The sequence below is a fragment of the Manduca sexta genome, chromosome 7 (genome assembly GCF_014839805.1).
Source record: "Manduca sexta isolate Smith_Timp_Sample1 chromosome 7, JHU_Msex_v1.0, whole genome shotgun sequence".
NCBI classification, from domain to species: domain Eukaryota; kingdom Metazoa; phylum Arthropoda; class Insecta; order Lepidoptera; family Sphingidae; genus Manduca; species Manduca sexta.
Genome location: NC_051121.1, coordinates 5692661 through 5718570, shown reverse-complemented (window position 1 = coordinate 5718570; position 25910 = coordinate 5692661). Strand labels below are relative to the sequence as shown.

General features: G+C 35.2%; 2 protein-coding genes across 4 annotated transcripts in view; one reads left to right on the top strand and one right to left on the bottom strand.

The window, feature by feature from the left end:
* Positions 1–17753, top strand: part of LOC115441385 — a 31029-nt gene extending 13276 nt beyond the window's left edge. Inside the window, exons 4-9 of one of the 2 annotated variants that reach the window (XM_030166165.2) lie at positions 6950–7076; positions 9094–9183; positions 9416–9535; positions 15203–15276; positions 15578–15736; positions 16154–17753. In XM_030166165.2, the coding sequence (XP_030022025.2) occupies positions 6950–7076; positions 9094–9183; positions 9416–9535; positions 15203–15276; positions 15578–15736; positions 16154–16312 (729 nt within the window). In that variant the 3' untranslated portion in view covers positions 16313–17753. Of the gene's footprint in view, positions 1–6949; positions 7116–9093; positions 9184–9415; positions 9536–15202; positions 15277–15577; positions 15737–16153 lie in introns of both variants that reach the window. The other variant, XM_030166164.2, reaches the window with a different exon arrangement.
* Positions 17206–25012, bottom strand: LOC115441382 (protein tumorous imaginal discs, mitochondrial). Of its 2 annotated transcripts, none has more exons than XM_030166161.2 (10): positions 24797–25012; positions 24408–24616; positions 23956–24189; positions 23217–23385; positions 22780–22874; positions 22046–22204; positions 21578–21649; positions 20693–20800; positions 20169–20274; positions 17206–17947 (listed from the first exon to the last, which is right to left on the bottom strand). In XM_030166161.2, exons 1-10 carry the CDS (start codon positions 24963–24965, stop codon positions 17820–17822), a joined length of 1449 nt encoding a protein of 482 aa, XP_030022021.2. In that variant the 5' UTR covers positions 24966–25012; the 3' UTR covers positions 17206–17819. The 2 variants fall into 2 exon arrangements, with proteins under 2 accessions (XP_030022021.2, XP_030022020.2); XM_030166160.2 differs by lacking the exon at positions 17206–17947 and adding an exon at positions 18566–19968 and having other exon boundaries at positions 24797–24965.
* Positions 25013–25910: the final 898 nt, after the last annotated feature.

Sequence of the window (25910 nt, the reverse complement as noted above, 5' to 3'; positions counted from 1 at the left end):
TTTGTACTATAGCAACACTGGTGAAAAGACAGCTCCCAAATACACTGAATTCCTCGGGGCGCACTGATCCCTGCTTTATGTTAAGAATTTAGTACGAATACCAGACAGATAGCTGTGGTTTTTGTTCGAGCCAATTTGCTTTCGTGTGTTTTCTTGCATATTTTCGTTAGAGATAGATCAAAGATTGTCTTTTACTATCGGCAGTTTGTACCGTCGTAAACATGCTGAATATTTCAACGAAAATATTTTGATATCCTTTGATACTATCAATGGAATAACTTTATTCATTTTTGGCCATAAAATAAAGGGTCCCCTGGTCTTGTTATAGCTTATTTTAACTTCATCCTTGCATTATAATAATCAAGATCCGCCGTAAAAATTACACAATATTGTAAATGTATATGTACCAATTTTCCATTTTACTTTAAACCTTAGAGCCATTATAATAGAGTCCGTTTTATACATCCATCAATAAGGTAGGTACGTATCAATGGCGAAGGGTCCATATAACTTGATTGCAGCCGGCATCCCTTTCTTAATTTATATAAAATCTAATTATTTTTTAACGATTTGTAGACTTGTTGTAACTGCCTCGGTGGCTTAGTTGTACTGCATGCGCGGTACGGCAGCGCTCTGAGGTCCTGGATTCGAATCCCGGGCCGGGCAAAGTGATATTTAGGTTTTTCTGCTCAATATTAGCCCGAAGTCTGGAATTTGTGCCCGATATGGCGATAGGCTCGCCACCTATCACATCCTGGGACGGAACACATTCGGTGAAAAGTGGGTGCCCTGGTTGCACCTCTGCGTACCCCTCCGGGGATAAATGCGTGGTGATGTGTGTGTGTGTGTGATTTGTAGACAGCGTTTGTGCATATTACTAGCTATATTGTGTTGTATCGGATTCCCTTTCAGAATATTTCTCCCTTCGCCAGTGGTACGTATATCATCTTGTCTCAACTCTTTATTTAAGATCAACACAATATCACATTTTTCACTCTCAAATACGGAATACTTATTGTATCTGATGACCGATATGCAAACGGAGCTCTCAATGCAGTGCACTTACCGAAGACGTCGCTATTCCTCTTGAATAATGCAGTGTTAGTGCCTGACGAATGGTGGAGGATGTATGGAAATAGCAATGTGCAAGTAGGTATATACAAATAAGACGTAGAAATGTTTCTTGCAATGATCGCTTTCGGACATAAAATAAATGTAGTATGCTGACCCAGTTGATTATAAAATCGTTTTATGAAAAAATATAAAGTAAACCTTTAATTAATATGTAACATATCACTACATATTCTAAAAATTTTAAATAAAATAATTAACGTAGAATCATAGTATGTTTAGTCAGCTGAGTCAGCGTTGTTTAATTTACAAAACTCGTCTATAAATCTCTAATATCTAGTGACTTAAGATATAATTTCAAATGTTTGTATTAAATAGTGAGGATCTTAGGATGTTGACTACAATTTATCAACGTCTCCGCCGATGTCGCACTTCAGAGCTAAACTGAGATGCATTTAATAATTATCTTTACTTTATAATGCGAAAAAAACGATTTAATTTCATAAAATGTGCTGCAACTATATTTGTGTATTTAAGTGGTCTCTGAAGAATACATGACTAAAGTTTAAAGTCAGTACAGCACATACCAAGCTACGATTTCTCCTTTCCTGAAGAAACCACCCTCAAAAGACAATGTCATTATGTTGACCACTTCGCAGTTACCAGAAGGCATTTAACGCTTACTCTTACGTGACCAATTTGTTTGTTGACTAAACTCGTAAACTATCCTTTAAATATCTTAACTCCGTTTCTCTTTTTGTACGCAGTCGAATAACCCTTTCTACAATGTAAATCTTAAATGCTTACTGTTTTCGTTAGCGAATTATTTCACCCTTTTCACTGTATTTGTTTATGCAGAGTTAACCTTATTATTCAAAGTATTAACATAAATATGTAAGCTAAAATTTCATATGTTACACCCATAAAAAATTGTCTTCATATTTCCCGTCACGTAAATTATGTCACAACAAGGCTTGTTATTAGAGGTAAATTCTTTTTACGGAGAACATTTTGTGGCTTTTCAAAAAATGTGAGTTGTGTCATCCCTTTTGACGGTATAAGTTCATATTATGTTTGCGCATTTTCTGAAACAGATCAATCGCCTTTGAATATTCCAAAAAAATACGACTCATGAGTCTATGTCGTTTTCTGCTGATGTTTCTGATTGGTCGAGTGACCAATGCGTGAGTCACGTGTTAGTTTCTCAACCAATCACAATAAAACGACACGGTGTCGTGTCGTATATAAATATAAAATAAACTGTAGTCATGTTATGCGGCAACACGAAATGAAATTTAAAAAAACACTGCTCCCGTCAAAAGCAGCAACCATGAACGTTTGAAACAAACTGCTCATTTTATTTTCATCGGCGCAATATGTAAAATGACTACGAATTATTATTCCGAGCGTAAAACAGTTTGGGCGAGCAAAAATTGTGAATATTCAAGAGATACAATGTTTTTTTGCGCAAGTTTTTGAAAGGGGCTTAACGAGTCTGGGCATTAAGCCTTGCTCTTTGTCAGAATTTCTCAATTAAGCATCTTAAAGGTGATTCAATAATGGATTTTGAGTTATAAATAAGCCTTTATTCGATCCCCTTTACAAATTGATAATAAATTCTAAGTTTAAATTTAAATGAAATACGTCCTGAATAACCAAGCATTGCTTGAATATTAAATATGTAATAATTAAAAATTTACATTATAAATTGTAGATACATACTTAGGTAAGTAATAAAATTTCAAATTATAAAAATTTCGATATATAATAGATCAATAAAGTGGTATATTCTCCCCAGTTATATATTTAATGTAAGTTTTTTCTTTATTGTAATTACGAGTTAAATCTATAAATAACTATAATTTTATACCAGAGAAATGTTATACAAAAAAATATAAACAAATCCACTTCATAATAAAATAAGCTACATCTCAGCTAATTTGACAATGTCTTCCTGAATTCAATTTAAACATAACCTAACTTCAGTACGGTGAATAACAAGGGTAAGTGCTTCACCGGAATAAACACCAAAGTAACTACCACCAACATGGCTCCGGGAGGAACTTCGTCAAGGATTCTTATCTTGGAAAAACAAATTTGTAACAGTAAAGAAAATATTTTATTTCAAGTTCCTTAATTTGACTGCATTAATGAAGTATTTTGCTGGTAGTAGGTCTTTTATATGTGAGCGTCCGCCTGGGTGGGTACCACCGCAATTTCTATTTCTGCCACCAAGCAGCAGTGTGTAGTCATTGTTGTGTTCCGGTTTGATATTGTAGCCAGCAACTACTGGACATAATTAATTAATCGCGAACTAATTTAAATTGTAAAAAAGTATTTTTTCAATAGGTCTGTTATTGCTGAAAATTCTTACGCTTTTATCCCAAAGGGGTAGGCAAATGCGCCAAGTGAAACGCTTGAAATACTGTAGAAAAATAATGAAACACACCTTATTTTTATTGTTTTAAAACTCAAATTACAACACGGTATATAAATTGCGGGAAATGCCGTGGCGTTGGAAATGGAAGGGCTTTCATTACGTAAATTTTAACTAATTACGCACCCTGTTTAATAACTACCTGCCGTAATTCATATCTCTTCAGTATTTAAAATGTAGAATGTTTTATATATTTTTCTCTGCGGTCGGGAAATAAATTTATCCCATTACGTTGTTTGCGTAATGTTCAAGAGTATTCGTACGAAAAAACACACATCACGCATTTTTTCCCGAAAGAGTATGCAGAGCCGCAACCAGGGCACCCATTTATCACCAAGTGTGTTCCGTCCCATGATGTGATACCTCTATCACCCTCGCGTGCTTATCGCCATATCGGCTACAAATTTCAGACTCCGGGCTGATATTGAGCAGAAAAACAACTTTACCAAATATCACTTTGCCCGACCCGAGATTCGAACCCAGGATCTCAGAGCGCTGCCGTAATGCGCATACGACACAACTACGCCGCCAAGGCAGTCACTCGCATGAAGTAGTGTTAATTTTCTTATTCCATTACCACTACAATAGTGGTGGTGACAACGGTGCTCTAAATTATAGGACCAGGACCAAGTCTTGAGTGCGTTTCGCCTGGTAGTTAGGAGCATAAATTCCTCCTTTTTATTGAGTTTCCATAATAAACATCGAGATCTTTCGAAAACGTTCCATCACCCAACCTTATACATTCGGGGAGGCGCTTTTATCGGCGAGTTTCAATGTGTAACAATATCGTATCAACATAAAAACAATACACGAAAATCAACATCAGAACCCAAATCCATCACAAATACATTAATCAAAGCGAAAATATCGCTCTACAATTGACGTGGCGCAATGAACCAGTTATATCTGGCTTTGACGTTAAGAGGACGGTCAACATTACACGCGGTCACACATCAGTTCTGCACTTGACACCACCTGCCTAATGGGCCGACAAGCGGTCTAAACTCATGCACTTACGGCCGTGAATATCGGGTAAATATAGTCGACTATTTCACGAATAATTGGTAAACTTGCTTACTGGTACGGTATATGTTTCTTCATCATCATCATCATCATCAGCCTATATCTTTGTCCAGTGCTGGACATAGCTCTCCTCTAGGGAATACAATCTCGCAAGATTTTAGACCTAACCGAGATCTCGCGAGACCGTTAATCCAGTCTCGCCAGATCTCGTGCTTTACGAGATTGAGATTGCATTCCCTAGCCTCCCCCAATATGCATCATTTTACCCTGTCTTCGGGTTGTCGCATCCAGTCCTTGCCAGCATCTTTTACAGTATATAGCATCGGTATATGTTTATAGACTGTAAACTATGAAAATAAAAATGTTAATAAATTAAAATCTAATTTTAACATAATAGACGATAAAGGTCGCTGCAAGTCACTGGTTGCAACTTTGCAAGCCGCTTTTAATAAGTCGATCTCGTAAGAAGATGATTAATGGGGTATGGTTAAAAATAATATTTTTTTATTATACACCAATAGAAATAAAAACTATTTGTATTTATTTATGTTTAATTGGATTATTAAACATAAATAAATAATTAATATTTATGCTGGATGCAGGCCGCTTTCTACCAGTCTGTCTGGAAATCTTTGGAAGAGGCCTATGTTCAACAGTGAACTTTATGTGACTGATGATGATGATGATGTTTAATAGACATACATGATAATAATGAATGTAAATCTATGGACCAATGTTTCGAGAAAGACAAACTACCTAACAAAACACCTACGCATTTATAATCAAAACATTGATAGCATTGTTCATTATTCAAATTAACGTTTATTTCATAACTTACTTGTATAATATGTGAACTTTCATCTGTTTAAAACATAATGTTACCTACGCGCCAATAGTTTAGAAGCCATATTACACATAGGCCTGCGTTGTTTACAATCACCGTCCACGCAACATTAATAACGCGTTTAATTAATAGTTTATTTGTTTGCACACTACCAATAACTTCATCAGGCAGGGAGCCTATCACATTAGCATCTCTAATAAGGAATTATTCAGCTACAATACGCCCACATACATAATAAGCTATGGTTTACCTGTATACCGCCCACAGTGTTAAAACTAGAATACATAATAGCACTTCAGTGTAAAAAGCCAGTATAAGCGTATAGTGAGTTATGAATTTAATGAAACAATTTCCAACTATTTACAGCAACGTAGGACGCAAATTGTTTTAGATATTTTATATGCTTATATGTATTCGTAATTGGCGTGCTGTATCTCTTAGTTTATGTATAATTTGTCAACAAAAGGACCTTTTCAATAAATAAATTTTACACACGCGTTGATTTAATTACTCAGAATAACCGAATATATTTTCATAGTCATTTAACATTAACTATACGTATAAGTTCTTTCGCTGAATGAAAAGATCTTGGTAAATGTAGCACGTTTCCCTTTAGAAACTTTACCTTGAGAATATCTTTGACCTATTTGAAAATATATACGCTCAAATGGCCGTAAGTTTAATGACATACAAGTGCAACCCCATAGAAAATTGCGAATACTCGCCCTAACAATGCCAACTAATGGCGTAGAAAACCGCTAGTGCTTTGTAGAATTAAATTTGTACGAGATCTCAGAGCTGACAATTAATCAAGGCTGGAACCATTATCCAGAGCCGAATAATAGGCTCCTCGGGATTTATGTGTTTTACTTAATGGACAGGTTTCGTTTAATTGGGTTATGGCGAGGATTTGCGGGTGGTTAAATATTTAGAGTATTGCGTGCGGAGGACTTGAGTTAAAGACAATCCTGGAATAGATATCCTGGTGATGCAATAAAAAATCAGAATTTTGATTCCAATAATGATCGCCTTGTTAGGCGGTTATGTTTAACATGATATGGAAATAAGCAAAAGTGATAATTACACCACTGGCTACCACTACTGCCTAACACTTCGGAGTAATTTGCATCCTATAACCATAACTGGCGGCACCGTACTTCTATATACGCCACTAGTTTTTAATTCCCAAAAAAGAAATCGCTTTGTCTGTGGCCATTACTGAACACATATCTGACAAAATAAATAGGATGTCATATAATCATGCCCAAAAAAAGTGAATTTTTGTTCAAAAGTTACAATAAATCATGATTCTCTTTTTTATGCAGAATTTATGAAAAATGTAACTCATCATACTTCACTCGTCACCTATATATGAGGAAAAATTCTGACTGCTAATTTATAATGTCTTAACATTCTTAACCGACTTCAAATAAAGGAGGAGGTTCAAAATTCGATAGTATTTTTTTATGTTTGTTAACTCAGAACTTTTGACTGGGCAAGCCGATTTTTTACATTCCCCATTTCTTTTTTTTTGTAATTATATTTGGTTTATCATCTACGGTCCCTTGTTTCAGATAACCCCTCTATCACCCAAGTGGAAGAACACGATAATCAAGCGCATAGAGGACGAGCGCCAGTTGACTATGCTCGCCATCGGGAGAGGCGCCAAACTCCATCCAGGACAGTTCTGGAATCTATCAGGAACGTTTCTTTTCACTGTGTATGTCATGACTGCTTTAGGTAGGTATTTTGATGTTAAATTACTTCTGATATTTTTATTATGAAAGTTTCAGTTTGTTACGGATCCAACATATACCTAGTCAGAAAAATATAATATAAAATAATGTTCAAAATCAAACATAGAAAGTACAATATTGTTACCTAAAAAAGATGCAAGCAATTTGTAATAATTACATAATATATTATGTTTTGAAGAAGTTCTTACCTCACTCAATTTTATTTATTTAATTTTATTTAGTGTTAGTGCTCACCTAGCAAACAAGTTATAGAAAACCAAAATATATTTTATATTTAAATTGTTTCTGGTAACCCAAGGTACAGGCCTAGCCTAGTTTGGGTACCTCTGACATATGTTATTTTTTTGTTTTTCATACTAAACTTGTAATTTGTAACCATTGAAATTGTAAACAAATTCGGTTATTTACAATAAAAAAATATTATTATTAAATATCCAATGTTAACAGAATGAGTGTTAACCACCTCAAACCATGTAAGGTGTCCAAAACAAAAGGAAGATTCGATTTCAATTTACCATACGCGGTTCAGAAAGATAATAATAATGTATATATAACACAACGTAATTACATAGATAAGATAAATAAGACGAAGGACCCTATTCCGAGACAAATGATAACATTCAATGTTTTTATTCCATTGGAGAACATAAAGTGTACCTTTGTAGGCTATTCGTGTTACAGAATGTATAAATATATTATGAAAATTGGTTTTATTTTGTTTAATCTTTTTGAGATATTGGTATGACATAATATGTTTCCTCATTGCAAACATATTGCAGTCAGTTTTTAGGTGTAAAACTTTGACTGGCGTGTAATATAGGTTTAAATCAAAAAGTGAATTGTTCGATCGAAAGGAAACATTCAGGTTGCCGGGATTGGAACAAAAAATGAATTGACGTAAAAAATGGGATGGTTAGTACGCTAATTGACTTAGCGATAATTTTTTTCGAAATATTGAAACTAGCTTCACAAGCCGGAGAATAATATTCAGGTTATATGTATGAAACTTAGCACATAAAAAAAAACCACTGTCAATTGGCCTATTTCTGGTACAGAAAAAACGCGTTGTCGCTATCACCACTAGGGGGTAAGCGGAATGGATACATCGGTTTAACCAGTCTTACGGTCCAATGTCAACACTTAAGAGTAGCATCATGCAATCGAGAATTGGCCCGAGTCGCTAACCCTATTATACCTTACGGCATACCAACCAAAACCTGCGGTAGCCTTCTTCAGCGCATACGGAACGGCCCCTTGGTATCTTATTGCACTTAGATAGTCTTTTTTTTTTAGGAAGTACCTTATTACTACCGCCCAGCCTTCGTGGGGGGCGACTGAGCGGTTATGCTGGGGTAACCGTGCCTTACGGCCCGGCGTTGAGCCGCCCGGATTTGATGACGACCTTCGGGCGACCGCCGGGCCGAGTCCCTAACCCTATATACAACTTAACCTATGCACGGCCTACCAGCTAAAACTCCGCGGTGGCCCTCTTCGGCGCATTAGGGACGGCTGCGGGCTTCCTCTGACGTTGAAGTGTCTAGTCTGCGACCGCAGCCGCCCCTGCGCGGTGCCGCCTTGCGGCCCGTCTCCTATGGGGAGGGGGGGGCTCAGAAGCCCCCGCGCACCGAAGGACGCCCTCGGCGTCTACGGCAGTGTCAGGACAACAGCACACTGCCGTCCATCCCGGAGGTCAACCGAAAGATGTGCAAAAATGCACAAAAATGCACTAGGGCGGACAGCCCCCTGCTGCCCGCCGACGACCCCCTTCGTGGCCCCTATTAGTCGCCTCTTACGACAGGCAGGGGATACCGTGGTGGAATTCTCCAAACGCCCCCATTCCACAGGGCGGGCACTTAGATAGCCTGCCAACTGTCAATATATGGTCGGTAAACTATGGGTGTAGTACTTCCACCCCTGCTTAACGTGCCAGAAATAAACATGAGATTGCGTTTTGGTTACAGGTTTTGGCGCCCCGGTACCACAGACGCTATGGGGCAGAACATCAGCTTTAATTTACGCTTTATTAGCAGTACCAACGCATATATATCTTAGTAAGTCCAATTCTAGTAAGATGTCATTGAAAATCCTCAACTACGTTTTGAAATGGTAACTGTAACTTGGAGTCTGGCCAAACGGCTTATAGAGTTAAGCAGTTTTGAAAATCACGACATCCAACGGTTTTCCAATAAAGTCTTTTAATATGTGCAAAAATAAAATCCAATATCCATTCCATTCCCTGTAAATATATGAACTAATAAAATGTAATGGTAAAATCATTTCCAGTGGTTAACATGAGTACATGTGTTAACGTTCACGTGGAATCATTTATAGACAGATTAAGAAGGAAAATTCAAGATAAAAATCCACTCGTGGAAGGAAAAACGGGTCTTGATAATAAAAAAGGTATGTTAAATCCACTAAACGTAAGTCCCTTACGCCTCCCAATGCTAACAGAGCTGCGGTTTCCAAGGTACTTGAAGCGAATTTAATTTAAATAACTTTGGGAATTACGTTTACTATGCTAGCTTCGTTTATAACTAGATTTTACGCACGATTTCTTTTACAATCTAGATTATATCCACCCATGCGTGTCGGATTACTATTAACCAATGTATAAAAATATATTTAAAAAATGCGTATTTGGTGGGACAAAAGGTTTAAAATATTACCACCTTTCTATATAACACAGGATTTATTCCGGCACCTACAGGAGACAATTTATATTCCCTAGCAATTGAAATATTTGCGAATTTCAAAATCATGAGCATTATACTACTAGTTACCTGTAATGAGACAAGAAAGCGGTTCATTGTAGAAATAGGATAAGAAATTTCTGAAACTCCATATTTGATTGAAATACTATGCTTGTGATTTATTACTACTGATAAATCGTAATGATTTATCGAAAATAATTATGCATTGTACATTATAAACATAACATCCTACGGAGAATGTTTACCTGGACTTATTTCATCGATACTCACTAATGTATGAAGCTGCAATGGCTTAATTGGTTGTGAAACGGACTGCCGAGACGAAAGTCCGCAGGCTCAAAACCCAAGGACACACACCTGTGACTTTTCTCAAATTATGTGGGTATACTTTGTGAAATATATTATATCGTTTGCATTAACGGTGAAAAAAAACATCATAAGGAAATCTGCATACCGGAAAAAATGTTTTTCGGGGAGTCGCGAGCAAAAGGTAGTATTGTATAAAAATATTTTTATGTTAGAAATATTTTCCTTAACTATTAAGGGTCATGATGCCCATAACTTTACCCCTACGATCCGCACCTGGATTTCCAGTAAGTAAACTATTTTAAATCGCCTTGCTTTCATCTACGCAGTGGTTGGAAAACTCTATTACAATATTTTTCAACTTGCGGTGGTGCACTCATGTGAAGGTAAATTTTTACTTTACAAGCCACGGCTTGAATTATATTGAAAAGATTTTTCTAGTAAGTACGAGTAATAAAATAAAAAACGTTCAATAAAAGACTTTCAAACCTACATTATAACCTTCTATGGTTGCTAGAATTATACCAGCCTACAAAACCTTTCTACCACACGCTGGAAAACGTGATTCGCTGAGTGTATTGATACATAATATCAATATTGTAAATGCGAAATTAACTCTGTCCATTTTTGTTTCATGGCATAACTAATTTTGGTCAAATTTCTTATGGAGTAAGTTTGAAACCCAAAAAAATATAGTCTACCTTTTAAAATCTTTGTCATAAACCGAATCATAAACCAGTGAAGCTGTGAGCAAAAGCTAAATACAGCATATCAACTATTTACTTAAAACATCGTGAGGAAACCTGATCACCTTAGAAGTTCTCTATAGGAATTTCGAAGGTGTGTAAAGTCTACCAATCCGCACTAGGCCAGCGTGGTGGACTAAGTCCTAATCCCTCTCAGTAGTAGAGGAGGCCCGTGCCCAACAGTGGGACAGTATATAAAACAGAGCTCATATTAACTATTCACTAGTAATAACAAAGACTACTTGTAGTGAAAGAAATTACAAATTTTTCGATTTACTGGCCATTTTGCGTTAAACAATATTTTGGTTATTATACATACATACATAGTATCACGCCTCTATCCATAGGAGTAGGCAGAGACTATGGTTTGCCAATGCACGATTCTGACATACTTCTCTGTTAATTATGTTGTAATTAAATGGACACTAAATAAAAAATTACCGTCCATACCATATATTCAAACACCGATAAATTCTGATAGATGTGGGTAAACGCAAAGCAAACCGTAGTTATGCAATAAACTGTATTCCAGGCACTCAGTGACACGTACCGTATGCGACGCGTTTAATTTGAACACACATTCTGGTAATTTAACTCCGATTTTAGACCAACCGAGTGTATTGAAGTTATTGAAAACAAATTGATCGGTTTCGTTGCTGTTAAAATTTGTTTCTGGTATAAATATACCGTATAGCTATGAAGGGAAATATAGTTGATTAGTTAAATGTTTTTTTGAATTGTATGACCAGTTGCAAAGATAAACCCCACTTACAAAATTTTAATCTTTTTAATATTGATGTAGATTTACTAGTACATTATATTATCGGAACCTTCACATATTTCGATTAGGGGATTCAAGCCGCAAGCAGAACGCTTCATGAATATGGTTAATATTCCATCACTAAAGATAACAGTATACATCATTTCTAATTAAATTATTAGACCGCCTACTCCGTACTTTTATGGTAAAACAAAGAACTCGATATAAGTATTCTTTGTGGGCCGGCTTGAAGAAAGTCGAAAACGAGATAAGAAACACTGAAAAGGTTGCTCGTAACTTAAATGGATATAACTTAAGCTAGTATAGAGGTCAATATATATAAGTATATTCGAGGGGCCCTTTCCCGTCTACGGGGGGGAATCCGTCTTTTTGCAATTACGGACGTTCTAATGGAAGGACAGTTTTGATAGCCGTATACGTACACAAGAGATGTAATACTATTTTACCTATATAGCTGACCTTCGACACGAATGCGCGTAATTACAAAAAGACGGATAAGCCCCCGTAGACGGAATAGTCCTCCTTAATTGAAATAAGTTCACCCCCCCCCCTGCCCGAGGCAATCTTGTACACTCGGTCTCCACACTGAATGCACGCGCATGCACGGGGGAACATTTGTCGCGGTCTTAGACACACAGTTAACTGTGTATACCTCATGGTTGCCAATTCGCATTGAGCCCTATAAGGGCTTGCGAACAGTTCTTAGCCTTCTCCCCTCCTTCCACCTAAGAGGTTTCCTTATCTTGCCTACACACTTCCTTTCCAGCTGTCCCCTCCCGCATTTCCTCCAGGACCTGGCAATCGTTAAGCCGGGTGATTCAAGTAACCCATTCGCGGGTTTCACCAGGTGTTGACTGCGGGGTACGACACCCAAAAAAAATAAATTAAAAAAGTTATATAGTGCTATGAGTATTTTATTACAACAGTGTACTTTTAAAATAATAAACAACGATATTGTAGCATCGTTGACATTTTGCAGCAATATCGTGGGTATCGGGTATCGGTAAATATTTTAGCGACTGCGCTGCACCGCAATGTTTACTAACAAGCCTGTCAGGGAAACGTTTCAGCCCACACAATATCCTCACTTTATATGAACATTCCCTTGTTATTTTACTGGAATTGAAGTAACGGGAGCTTGACCAGGGGAATTTTAAGTATTAATGACGTAAACACGTATATAAAATAACCTTTGTACGTATTTGGTAAAACACAGACTGTTTTGTTGACGGCTGTTATAGATAATTATTTCTGGTGTAATTCCACACTTTCCTTTGTTCCAGATTGAATAAAAATATGTGTCATAATTGAATGTAACCGTGTTATAATCTTTAAGTATGTCCTTCGATTAGAACTCCTGTGATTGCATAAAGACGGATATAGCCCCGTAGGTGGATTAAAATCCATTGACCTTACCTACTAACGATAATATTAGTGAACCAATCACATAGGGTAGGATCTTTTTATAAAAATAATGATTTAACCGCTAACAATCGGGACTTAAACTAAACAGCATATCATTGGACAGAGCACTTCTGAGCGCAATGGATTTACATCTACGGCCCTCAAAATATAACACGAATAAAATTAAGGTTAACAAGTTACCGCATCAAGTATGTCTAGCCCAAGTTATAGCATTTACTAAATATTATCCCTAATGATATTAAAGTTTGTGTTATTAAAGTAGTATATCACTTAGTGATTGAATAATTTTATTAATGACCGCATCTACGGTGGATTTGTGGTAACTACCCCAAAACTCATAACTCCGATCATACTTGAATTATAATACTTTTCTGTAGCATACTCGTATGATTGACAAAAAAAAATGCAACAACAATTATTTCTATAAATAACGCGATATGATTACCTACCAAATCGATACGAAATACGCCATCAATTTTTTTTATTGTGGCTCGGCAAAGTGGTATAACTACACCTGGGGCCTTGTTCTCTACCCCGCACGTTATTTTAACAGTGTGTAACAAGCACGGAACGCAACGCATCATGTTTAGGACTATAGAAATTTGGCTTACAGAATACCATTCCACGCACATTTCTCGAAGATAACATGACACGGCCGCGTTACGTGTTTACACTATCATACAGAATATGGGCCCTGATGTTAAGAGAAATAAATCCCATAGAAAGTATTGAATACTTAATCCCATCATTAAAATTTGCATTTTCACAATACACTATCCAAAATAAACAAAGCTATATTTATCCACTTAGCAAGGATTTTAGATTTAAATCCCAATTTCGCCCACGCACTAATAGCTTAACATTAAATCTGCCAGCACTCGTCTAACAACAAAGTTTAGTGTACGTAATCAAGGGATCTCTAAAATAAATTTTGAATATTATGAACGCAGAGAGCTAGTAGTTATAATGTTTACTGTTTTTTACGAGCTATTGAATAGTGGGAGTTGGAAAGCCGTCACGGCTGCGGTAAAGTGGTCAAAATATTATAATACTACTTTTCTAAATGACCATATTGCACTGAAATATTCGTATGCAACCTATAGACAATAGGAATTAATCCCTTCTGGTCGAAATTCGATGATCAGCCAGGTACGCAGGAGATATTATAGTCACAAGTGTGGGCGCACACACAAACATACACAGGTGCACTGTCTATTCCTTCACCCTCATTTTCTGGTGAGAAGGCAATCCAACTTTACCGGATAGAAATCAGGCAGGACTAAGGCTTTACGTGCTTTCCCATATACAGAGTTATCACACCATCAACTTCCTGACTTCAAGCTGCGGTTGGGTAATATTTAAGACGGACAATCCCAATCACAATAATTTTTAACGCGTCCCAGGATTTTAAGCTAGGACCTTAGCGCAATAGTTGTACTCGTTACGCATACACATTGCAACTACGCCACGGAAATACAACATTATATTGATGGCCCGGCCATAATAGAAAATTATGAGTCTGCAGTCCGCAGCATGCTTAAGTTTTCACTCGTATATATTCTATCAGAATAAAGTATTATGACCACTTACAATCAAAACAGCTTGGAAAAATATACTTTAAAAACTCGAAGGCAAAACGAAATTAATAAATGCGCGGCATGAGACAAGCGTGTGAGAATAAAAATAAACCTTTTGTGCCCCGTTATCCCACTAAGCCCAAAATATTTATAAAAACGGTTAAATACAAAGAAAACTCGGCCCACCGAGAATTCAATGGAAAAGTTAATATCATTTAATACGTAGGTAGATATAATCCCTGGGATCACATAAAATACTCGAATTTTCTTCATTGAATTTATTTTATTTACTCGGTTTGTTTATTATATTATGAAACGTTAATATAGCACATTTCTTACACTTATATTCTTACACATTAAGATGATAAAGAAAATAATTTACTTGTTATTAGTTTATATCATGTCGTCATAAGAAACCTTAGAAAAAGTATAAAGGGCTCTAAATGTCCGCACAATTTACCACGAAACTCGAATCTTTGAGGAGCAAAAATAAGCATTGGTCTAATAGTGTTCTGTTTCAGGGAGTCCTAACTGCAGCAGAAATTCGGAAGTATTAAAGACTTCAAAAATGTGTAACTTTCGCAGGAAAATCATGGTGAGTCCGTAAAATGATTATGAAGTCGCGGTGCGGTAGTGACAGAATACCACGAATTCGGAGTCATCATTTCGCAATAACACTGTATAGCGCTGTTCAAGACTTTTTCTATCGCATCAGTTTAACCTTAGATATTAGGCCGAGAGGGCCAATTTTATTGCACTTACTCTATTGATCAACTAATTACGCCACTTCTCAGACCTCTGTAGAATATTATATTTGCCAGAATTTCTAGTTTTAGGTAAAATTTTAAGTTAAGCATGTAGTGCTGACCCAATTTTATTGAGTAATTATCTTTTAGCGTGTAATCGGCGTACTGTTCGCATGTCGCTGCGTACCTTTGGCAATGACGGCGTACTACGTGACCGGCGCTGTTGCTTTTGGCGTACTGCGCGACAAAGAACCGCTCGAAGTGGTCATGTTTCCGCTGGAGTTCACCACTAGTGGCGGGTTGGAACACGTAAGTACCTATAAACCTCAGCTTTCACGAATTGGAAGTTACGGGGTTATCAATTCTCGTGGATTAGTATTTTTTTACCACCACCCTGCCTCTTCTATTAGTGCCTATGATTTCGCTTTTATGTGGCAAGTAATGTACAGCTCACACTTTTTACATGACCAAGTTAATGTCTGACAGAAAAGCGTCATGTGGTAGCAGTTTTTTCTCTAATCTCAGAGTAGTTAGGATAACTAAAGTCCCATACATTATCGACGTATTCAAAATTATTTTGTCCTATAAATTATTCTTTAGAATTAGGTTTATCCATATATAAAATGTCATTCAAATGTATAAAAGATTTACTCCACATTATGGCGCATTCAATTTTTTTTACATTTTAAGTCTTAGAGCAAATGCTAAATATTTTTCTTATTCTAGGTAAAAAGTTTCGTGCGTGTACTGTACGGATTTTACGTGGAAGGCGCCATGACTTTGCTGGCCTGTATGCTTGCCACCATCAAACGACACAACAGCCCAGCCGTTAACTGCATGAGCGAGAAATACAGACTATTCGATATTGAGAAAATCGAAGACTGAAATACTTACCGTCAATTGTTTATTTTGAAATTGGAATTTTTAAATGACGATACAACATTTCTATGGCAAACATATATTTTGATAAGTCCATAGTTTTTATTTATATCCACATTGAGCTCGAAAATGTACACTGTAGCAAAGATAATTATAACACCGTAGTCAAAATATAATATCAACCAACTAGAGACGTGTATGCCTCGATTAGTTTCTGGCCCTCGACGCAGAGTTATAATATATATGGAAACCTCGACGCTTAATAATGACAGCATTATTCTGGCAACAAATATATCTCTACTCCAAAGACCATATAAACTACTGACAACACGCATAACAATGTCTGGGTGTATAGTCAGTCAGAGAATAATAGATGAATTGCATATTTTTTTCCTTGCCAGTAAAAATTTTTCTGTAATGAAATAAGCTAAAGAGGCTTTAATTCGTGGCTCACGGCTGGTAATCCGGATAATCGTATAACTGTAAACTGAGGTTCGGAAAATCGAAATGAAAACACAACGGTTATTGGATACTGTCTTATAGAAACGAGCCACTGCCATTTTTGATCTATCTTAAAAATTGGACCAATCAAAACACAGGTTTTTTTGACATGTTTTCAAATGAGTTGTTCTGATTGGTTCATTCTCGGAATCGGATTGTAGATTGAGATTAGGATCATTTAATGAAAATAGCTGTACGTTGCATATTAATTTTCATTATGTGTAGTAGTGGGCCAGTGGCCTCTGCATTATCAAGTCGGATACAAAACATCCATATGCAACAAACTAGAAATTATTATTGTAGGGTATTACTACAAAAAAAGGGGGCCCATTTTATTTCGTAGTGACCCCTATAATATAATATGTATTATTATCGGAACCTTATAAATAAAAATACCATTTTAATTTCATTGTTTATTTATCTACCATTTCCTACAAACTAGTCAACGGCTATATACAGCAGTAAATCAATTGATTCGTTTTTGTTTAGCTAAATATTTTATTCGCATGTTTGGAACAATATTCAAAAGTCAGCTAACAAAAATTTGTTTTGTGAAAAATCTTTATTTTGCCCATAAACCATATTATCACAGAATTGCTAAAACGCGTGCGCAAACGTTATAGGATGTTGTATTTTTGGCATACAAAAATAGTTTAACAAAAATATTTCAGTTTGAGGCGAATATGTCTGGAAAGTAAACTGATATTGGAATTATTTTCTACGAGGATTTAGCGTCTCGAGTCTTGCATATGCAATATAAATAAGAACAGCAATAAAAAAACCGCACCTGAACATTTTTGTATGTAAGTACAGTCGGGAATAATGTTTAAATATTTTCGTTTTTTTTACCACAATGCTTTACACATTTGTTACCAAATGTAAACTGGCAAAGATTTTGTACCAATAGACTAATAATAATTTATCTAATAAATATGCTTGAGTATCATTTCCAAAGCGTTTCATACTATTCTCACTTATATTGCGTGCTGTTATACCGATTTTTATCGCCTAATTAGCCCTTGCTTCTCGACTCCTTCAGATCATCGTCTTCAGTCGCCCCTGGGATGGATTTCTTCTGTTTGAGCGCTTCCTTTACAGCATCCACCATGTCCTGCGGCTCTGCTATCGATATTTTCTTACCTGTTGAATTGTACACGTGTTTATTATTCGTGTAAAGTATTGGGAATGTCATCCTTCCTACTTGAGAGCGTATTTCTCTGTAGTTTAGACTATTGTGTCACTCTCGTTGATTTGACAAGAGGTATAAAAACAAGACATTTTTTTTATGTTTGTGTGTAAAATTGCAACTGACGTAATTATCAAGTCAAAGTTATCAGATATTTGGGCTGCGACCCACAATACCATCAACGATTGTCGCTACTGTAATGGTATATTTCCAGACCAAGACTACGCAAGTTACATGTATAAGCCAGTCTATAGCATATGAATATTATTATTACCTACTTATAGTACCATCTATCTAGTGTTACTAAAAAATTAGGTCCCAAAATAGAGTATAATATTTTCTCAACAATTATGCAAACTGTTTTTATTGTTTAATACAGTCAACAAAAAAAACTGATAACTAAAATTTTTAAATACTAATAAAAATATCAAACTCACGAAATTTTTAGCTAGATCGTTTCTCCTATAAAGAAGATTAACATGATCATTAATTTGTTTTGAATTTATTCTGCAGACCTGGCTATAGCATGATGGTGTAGGGGGTCGCCAAAGGATTCGAAATGAAACAACATATTACATGAAAACAATGTATTCATACAAATATTTACAATAAATTATATTACCATCATACTATATCCATTATCACTTGATAGGCTCAGTCAAACATTAATGACCCAGATTTGAATACAGGGTGCTTGTTTCACAATGATGTTTAGCCAAATAAAAAACTATTAAGGTGTGCTTCCGATCATTGCGTCAAACGTAAACTCGACACGCGCCTCTGTCTACCTTATCGGAAGCCAGTGACCCTGTGCGCGTCACTGCTTTCAATAAGACAGACAGAGGAACGCATCGGCAACGCTAGGACGCGAGGATTGGAAACCTACCTTTACAAAAAAAATTACAAGTTTTAAAAATTAATTTCTTAATACTGTATACTAATGGATATGTGAAGTGAAACAAGCAATAACAGAAACCGGCTTCACACTAATTTTGTCCTTTTTTGGTAAGACAAAACTTTGGAAAAATGTACTTAATCGTACAATCACATCTTTGCGATATTAATTCCCTTGATAATTACTAGTAATAAAAGATGCTGAAATTCGTAGTGTAATGTTAAACCAGTTTTGAAGCGAAATCTTAGGACTTTATGCAAGAGAATGTGTTAAATATCAATAAAAATAATGGTAACATTCAGCCTCAAAGATGAAGCACTTATAGTAATAATTAAATTTATAAGTATTTACAACAATAAAATGATTTAACAAGATAAATAATATTTAAAAAGATAGTATTGAATATTTTTTTTCAATTTTAATCCATAGTCTTGTGTTAAATGGCCAAGTTTATACTACAGTGTGTTTAAGGTTGCCAAACAATTAAAAATATTTATATTCATAATGAAATATACCATAAATAGAAACATGCTTTAGTCGCACTAATTACCGTAAATAGTAAACAGCTAATATATAAATGCCATACATAACATACTTTCCTCTTCTTTTTTTTGGCTTTCATACATTCTTTATTAGAATAATATTTTTTTGGCAACCCTACATGTGCCATATAAATACATACATGTCAATATCTCGGTCAATGCTATCACAATCTAAATACACAATATTCCATTCCGCAATAAAACTTTTACGCATCATACAATTCGCCTAACTGTTCTTTCTGTTTCTTTATAGCTCTCTCATAGCCTAGCGGACGATCCATTTCTCTACCAAGATTCGATTCTGCCTTAAACAAGAATTCATTAACCCCATGCCTATCAAAAGGATCGTTAGCCATGGAAAGTAAAGTAGCGATGACTGTCACCACAAAACCGGTGACAAAGAAAGCCTTGTTATTGCGATACGCATCTATCATACTGTCGAAAAACGTCCAAGCTTTCCCCTTTTCGCCCGTATCCTCGCTATCGCGGTTCGTGTGATGGATTTGTTCGTTTTGGCTATCGTTATTTTTGGTTTTGTCTGTAAAATAAATATGTTTTTGGAATTTGCACACAATGCTACCAATAATCGAATTGCCCATTATTTTTTAAAGCATTTTATGTATTATAATTAACATACAAATTCAAAATCTTACTCTCCTTAAAATACTAAAGCATATAACCTAGCATACACAACAGCGGGTTAGGTAGAAGCGTATCTAATGCGGTGTTATTTCTTACCGTCTCTATCGTAGGAGACGCCGTGGATCTGTCCGGGCGTGTCGTCCTCTAGCTCAGCGTACGCGTACATGAGAGCTTTTTGCTTTGCTGACAAACTTTTCGGGACCTGGAAATTAAATATTTACAAATAATTACCCAGCTGTGTCGCAATGTAAAGATATTAAGTGGTGAACCTGATATGCTATTGGTATCTATAAATTGAAAAAAATATGCATTTTAAAATCACCCATAATTAAAATATAAATATAGAATCCTCATAGCAATAGACACTACCATTACAATTTTGCTTTGCGTGATATTCCTGTTTCACTATCTTATATTGCACCATCAAACTCAAATTTTAACTCCCAACAATTAAGGCCTTGAACTCAGGACTTAACCAATTTCACAATCTAAACCAACACTAAACTACTCGAGACTAATAAACTGTCAAATACTTCCAGACATAAAAAACAATGACTTGCATGTCGACAAAAACCTTGGCAGCTAGATAACTAAATCTGTACTCAACAAAACAAACACACCTGTATTTTTATATGTACGTAGTGATCTCCGTAACCGTGCTGGCTGACTCGCTTCATTCCTTTACGAGACAAACGGATCGTGCTGTGAGACGATGTGCCAGGCGTTACCTGGAAATAGATTATTGGGTTTAGCACTGAATAATTTACGAACTCAATATAAATTAATGTTGTTTAATGATTCCTTATGTTTATGCGAATGTTAGGCAATGAAATAAAACTATTTTTCAGATTTCGTCGCGGTTTTTTATCTATGTATATAAAAATGAATCCCCATTTCCCTTAATCACGCCATCACGGGTGAACGGCTGGACCGATTTGACTATTATTTTTTCTTGTGTTTGTTGTCCAGAGAAGGTTCTTATGAATGAATAAATTAAAAAAATTGCGCGGAAAATTAGAAAATTTAAGAAAACATAACGAAAATATTAATTTTATATAACTGTCAATTGTTTGAAATAACTGTCAGCGATTGACAGAATGCGCGCTGCAAATTCATAATTAAGACGGGACAACGTCTGTCAGGTCAACTAGTATATTATAATTTAAGTCCCGACGTTTCACAGACTTTGCAACGTTCATGATCACTTACAATATCTACCTACATTCTGCGTAGATAAGACCAATAACAGCAAAAAAATTATTCTATTGTGAAATCGAACAATATGAGTCATAAACGGTCATATCTTTGATCGCGTCGACTTACAAGTTTGTTTTTTTCACAGCTGAGAGAAAATAGACCCGAGCATTTAATATAAATTCAAATTTGATATTTCTATGCATTCTTGAGAAAAAGTATCTTAACAGACAGATGGGCCACAGTAATCCCATTAGCGGCCCTCTTAGAGTAGGGAACCCAAAATAATGTGTCAAACGTTTTAAACTGACCTGTATTGTGTGATCTTCATATAAACCCTGTATCCTGACTGTTCCGCCCAATATGGCTTGTGCAACTGAAATCTAAAAATAAAACTCATTAAAAACGGTCCAAACAAACATGAGTATGGGGATTTGCATTATATCAAATTGTTGCATTATACTATCGCCTTATTAGTATGGTGGCGGCATACCTACTCAGGTTGTATACTGTGATATTCTAGGTTTGATTCCCAGGCCTACCCCTCCAATAAAGGGTGAAGTTTATTGTGTTTATAATATGCTAACATAAACATCCTAGGCCAATTATAATTTGAAAGGTTATAATGTAGCTTTTTGACTGAGATAATAAGTAGAGTACAGCACTACAGCACAATATAACTTCATATTAGTAAAAAAAATAAAAATTTCTGGTTTATATTTCCTGAGCATGTTCAAAGAAACAAACTCTTCAGCTTTATATTAGTACAGATTACTTACCGTACAATCTGTATGAACATCGGGCCCGTCTCGTCGGAAGTACGCAGAGCTCTCCACTTTGAATGTGACGAAGATCTCATTGTTACCAACGGACATGCGCACCGTCTGACCATCCTCCACGCCCGCTGGCACAGGAACTGTCACCTTCTTGCGTTGTACCTGTAATACAGCGGTATTAGCTTACTATCTTTTTACCCAACTGTGGCAAAGCAAAGAATAACTTATCTACGAGACTGAAATTTTTTATTTTAGTTAATTGTGATGCATTATCATGTCATTAGTTATGTATTGGGATAAGTCTGAAAATTAGCCCTGCCACTACGTAAAAATATACATACATGGTCATTTATACATTGCGTTAATAAATGAAACTACATACCCATATTTAGCTTTGCTGTGAATAACAAATATATTTCGACAAAAATTCTAGTTTTATATTTTTTTGATTGCTTTATAGTTGAGTGCGCCTTATAGTTTAGTGTGTGTTAATGTGTTTCTGTATTAACATAATATAATATTGCCGCTCCAACAAATGTTAAAATTAAAATAACGTTTTATCATTATTTTGTTTGAAACTTAAATTCTTTTATTTTACATCTATGACTAGAATAATTTTTGATACAGTGTCGTTTTCAAGGAAACAAGTGTACAGTTTCATTTATCAATGCAATGTTAAAATGACCCTGTATTTTGTCACCTTTAAAAACTCCAAGGTACCCAAAATTAATTCTTACCATTTGTCCTTTTCCCTCGCACTCAACACAGGGGAATTTAATCAGCATTCTAGTACCATGGCAATGTCTACATGTGGATCTCATCACAAATGGACCTGAAATGAAGAACTGGGTTTAAATAAAATCTTAGAACTGTTCAAAACACAATCTTGGAATACAATATAATACTACAATTTGAAAAATATGTATATCTTATTAGCTGTGTTTGCCACCCCACAAATTAAAATAAATTTGAAATTCCATTGTAAAAATATATAAAAACGAAAATAAAAAGTAATAAATTATTTCTTACAAAAACAATCAACTAATAGTATTACACAATGACTGTGATAACAGGCTGCTCCATTGACTACATTATGTAGGTAGAAGAACTTAAACCATTGTCATGTATTTTGTACTTTATGTATATTAAAACCATAAAATAATTTAGAACTGACCTCTGGAAAATGTCTCCATGCCAGTACCATTGCAGTATGTGCATTTGATAGCCTTCGTGCCGAGCTCACAGCGGGAACCCTGGCATTTTGGACAGGTGTCCACCACATTCAGATTAATGTCTTTATTCACGCCACGAGCTGCTTCCGTAAACCGGAGATTAACTATTACCTGGAAATTGCAATTACTTTAATATTGGCTTCATTGTACAAATGTTTAATTCAATTTAATTTACCATAGGCCAATATCTGTTTTTCCTTCCATTAGGAATATGAAATTTGAAATTGATGATTACAAAACTTACAAATTTTCTAATACAACAAATATAAATTTGTCAAACATTCATTCTACTTAGTAATAAATTATTTACTTAAGCTGTTTAATAAGTATTTTTATCATGCTTTTTAATTTTTGTGTGGTTATGTTTTTATCAGTAAAATGACTGTTATTTCATTTCTCTATAATTTGTAATATTTACCTACAGCTCAACCCGGTTCAAAAAGTTTTTCAGTGATAAATATTTTTTTGGAAATAAAAAGTAGCCTATTGCTATTGCACTCAGGAGAAATGTAGCTACCTATTAGTGAAAAAACAAAAATTTTTTTGGTAGTTCCTAAGATAAATGCATTTAAACAAAGAAACTCTTCAGCTTTACTTCATAGTGATTAAAGATTTTAATTATCGTAATTATAGTGTTAAGTATACTGGAACAAGTAATAAATAAATTTTAAAAATACTTACTTCCTGAGCTCCTCCGAAACCAAATTGACTCTCAGCGAAATCACTGAAAGCCTCACTCTTGAATCCCGCATCACCGAATATCTTCCGGAACAACTCCTCAGGGTCTATGGTGGACTTGTACTGCCACTGGTGGGTGAAACCGTCAGTACCTCCGGGGGCACCACCCATTCCCATCTGCTCTGATGTTGCTCCGTAAGTATCATATTGTTTGCGTTTGTTCTCATCTGATAGAATCTGTAAGTCATGAAATTGAAATTTTGATTTAATAACAAAAATTGCTTCATAAAATGTAAACCTGTGTTGATGACACGTTTTGGTTAGAAACCCATTGGCAAATAAATAATGGGCTGACGGTTGTGAACAGTTTTAATCTCTAGTTATCAAGAACAAATCAAAAGAATCAAAAGATTACTGCTCCTATTTAATAAGACAGATATAATGTTCAACATTACCTCATATGCTTCGGACACTTCTTGGAATTTCTTCGAAGCCTCAGGGTCAGATTTATTTGCATCAGGGTGGTATTTTTTGGCAAGCTGGTAGTAAGCCTTCTTGATATCCTTGGCAGAAGCGTTCTTAGACACGCCCAGAACTTTGTAATAGTCCGCCCGAGCGTATAGATTGTTAGATGTATGAATGTACCGATGTTTCCCGAAATTATCTGAATAATATTTCAGTTGAGGTTATATTTCGCAAAATGTCAGAAGTACATATTATGAAGGGTCAAGGTTCAGAGATAGTATTCACTACAATATAAGAAATTTATCTAGTAATGAAACTGAACTGGAAACTAATGAAAACATTGAAAATCGGTGATGTAATGGAAGCATGTAAAACTTACAATTTTTATGAGCTACAGACACCGCTGATATACCAGGCCCGCCCAAAAATCGGTCACAGCTATTACATTTATGCACAAACCGGTACGATGGTTTCGATAAAGAATTTGTAAAAACTGTACTAAAGGTTTTTGGATTTAAAAATCCTAGAACACTCCGGGTAGGAGCCATTTTTAAAAAAGGGTTACCAACACTAAAAATTACTGCCAAGTTAGAACTTTCTGCTAATGTCACCTGTCAATTTAATTGAAGTTTTTAGAGTATCTTACTGGAATATGAAAAATAAACCATTATAAAAAGTTATGATAATTCTTCTAAACTTAACTTTGTTATTTTAAATATTATTCTCAATTATTGATTCTTCAATAATGTAGGACATAGGGGGAAGAAGCAACACTAGGTTTATATGGCACATTCAATTGTTACTTATTATTTCGTATTTTAAATATAAATTATTATAACGTATATTTAATTTTAGTATAAGTTTACGATTAAAACAACTGTTAGCAAACTTTATTTTAAAATAAAACAAGTGTCATAACATTAAACTCCTACAGCGTTTATTAGATTTCAATAAGTTATGTTGTATTTTGGTTATAAATAATAGATTTTTAAAAAATAACAAATTGTTAAGGTGGTAGCTCAAGGTCCATTTTCATACATTTTGTTTCGGCTTTAATCTGGGTAACTAAACAAGTATTGGCAAGTAAAGAATTTAAATTCACGTCTAGTTAGTGATTAGTTCTCGCAGTTGAAGAAAAATGTAAAAATAATTAATAATCATGGATATTTCTGCCTTTAAAATTTCGTCATATTAAATTTTAAAGGCCGAAATATCCATGATTATTAATTATTTTACATTTTTCTTTCAACTGCGAGAACTAATCACTAACTAGACGTGAATTTAAATTCTTTACTTGCCAATACTTGTTTAGTTACCCAGATTAAAGCCGAAACAAAATGTATGAAAATGGACCTTGAGCTACCACCTTAAGTTAGTTCTTATTCATAAAACGCAATGTTATATGTCTCTGCGGATTCCAGTTAGTTCTGCCGTAAGCAAATCTAATTTACAGTGATTTTTTATAGATATTAGATTTTTCTGTATTATCTAAT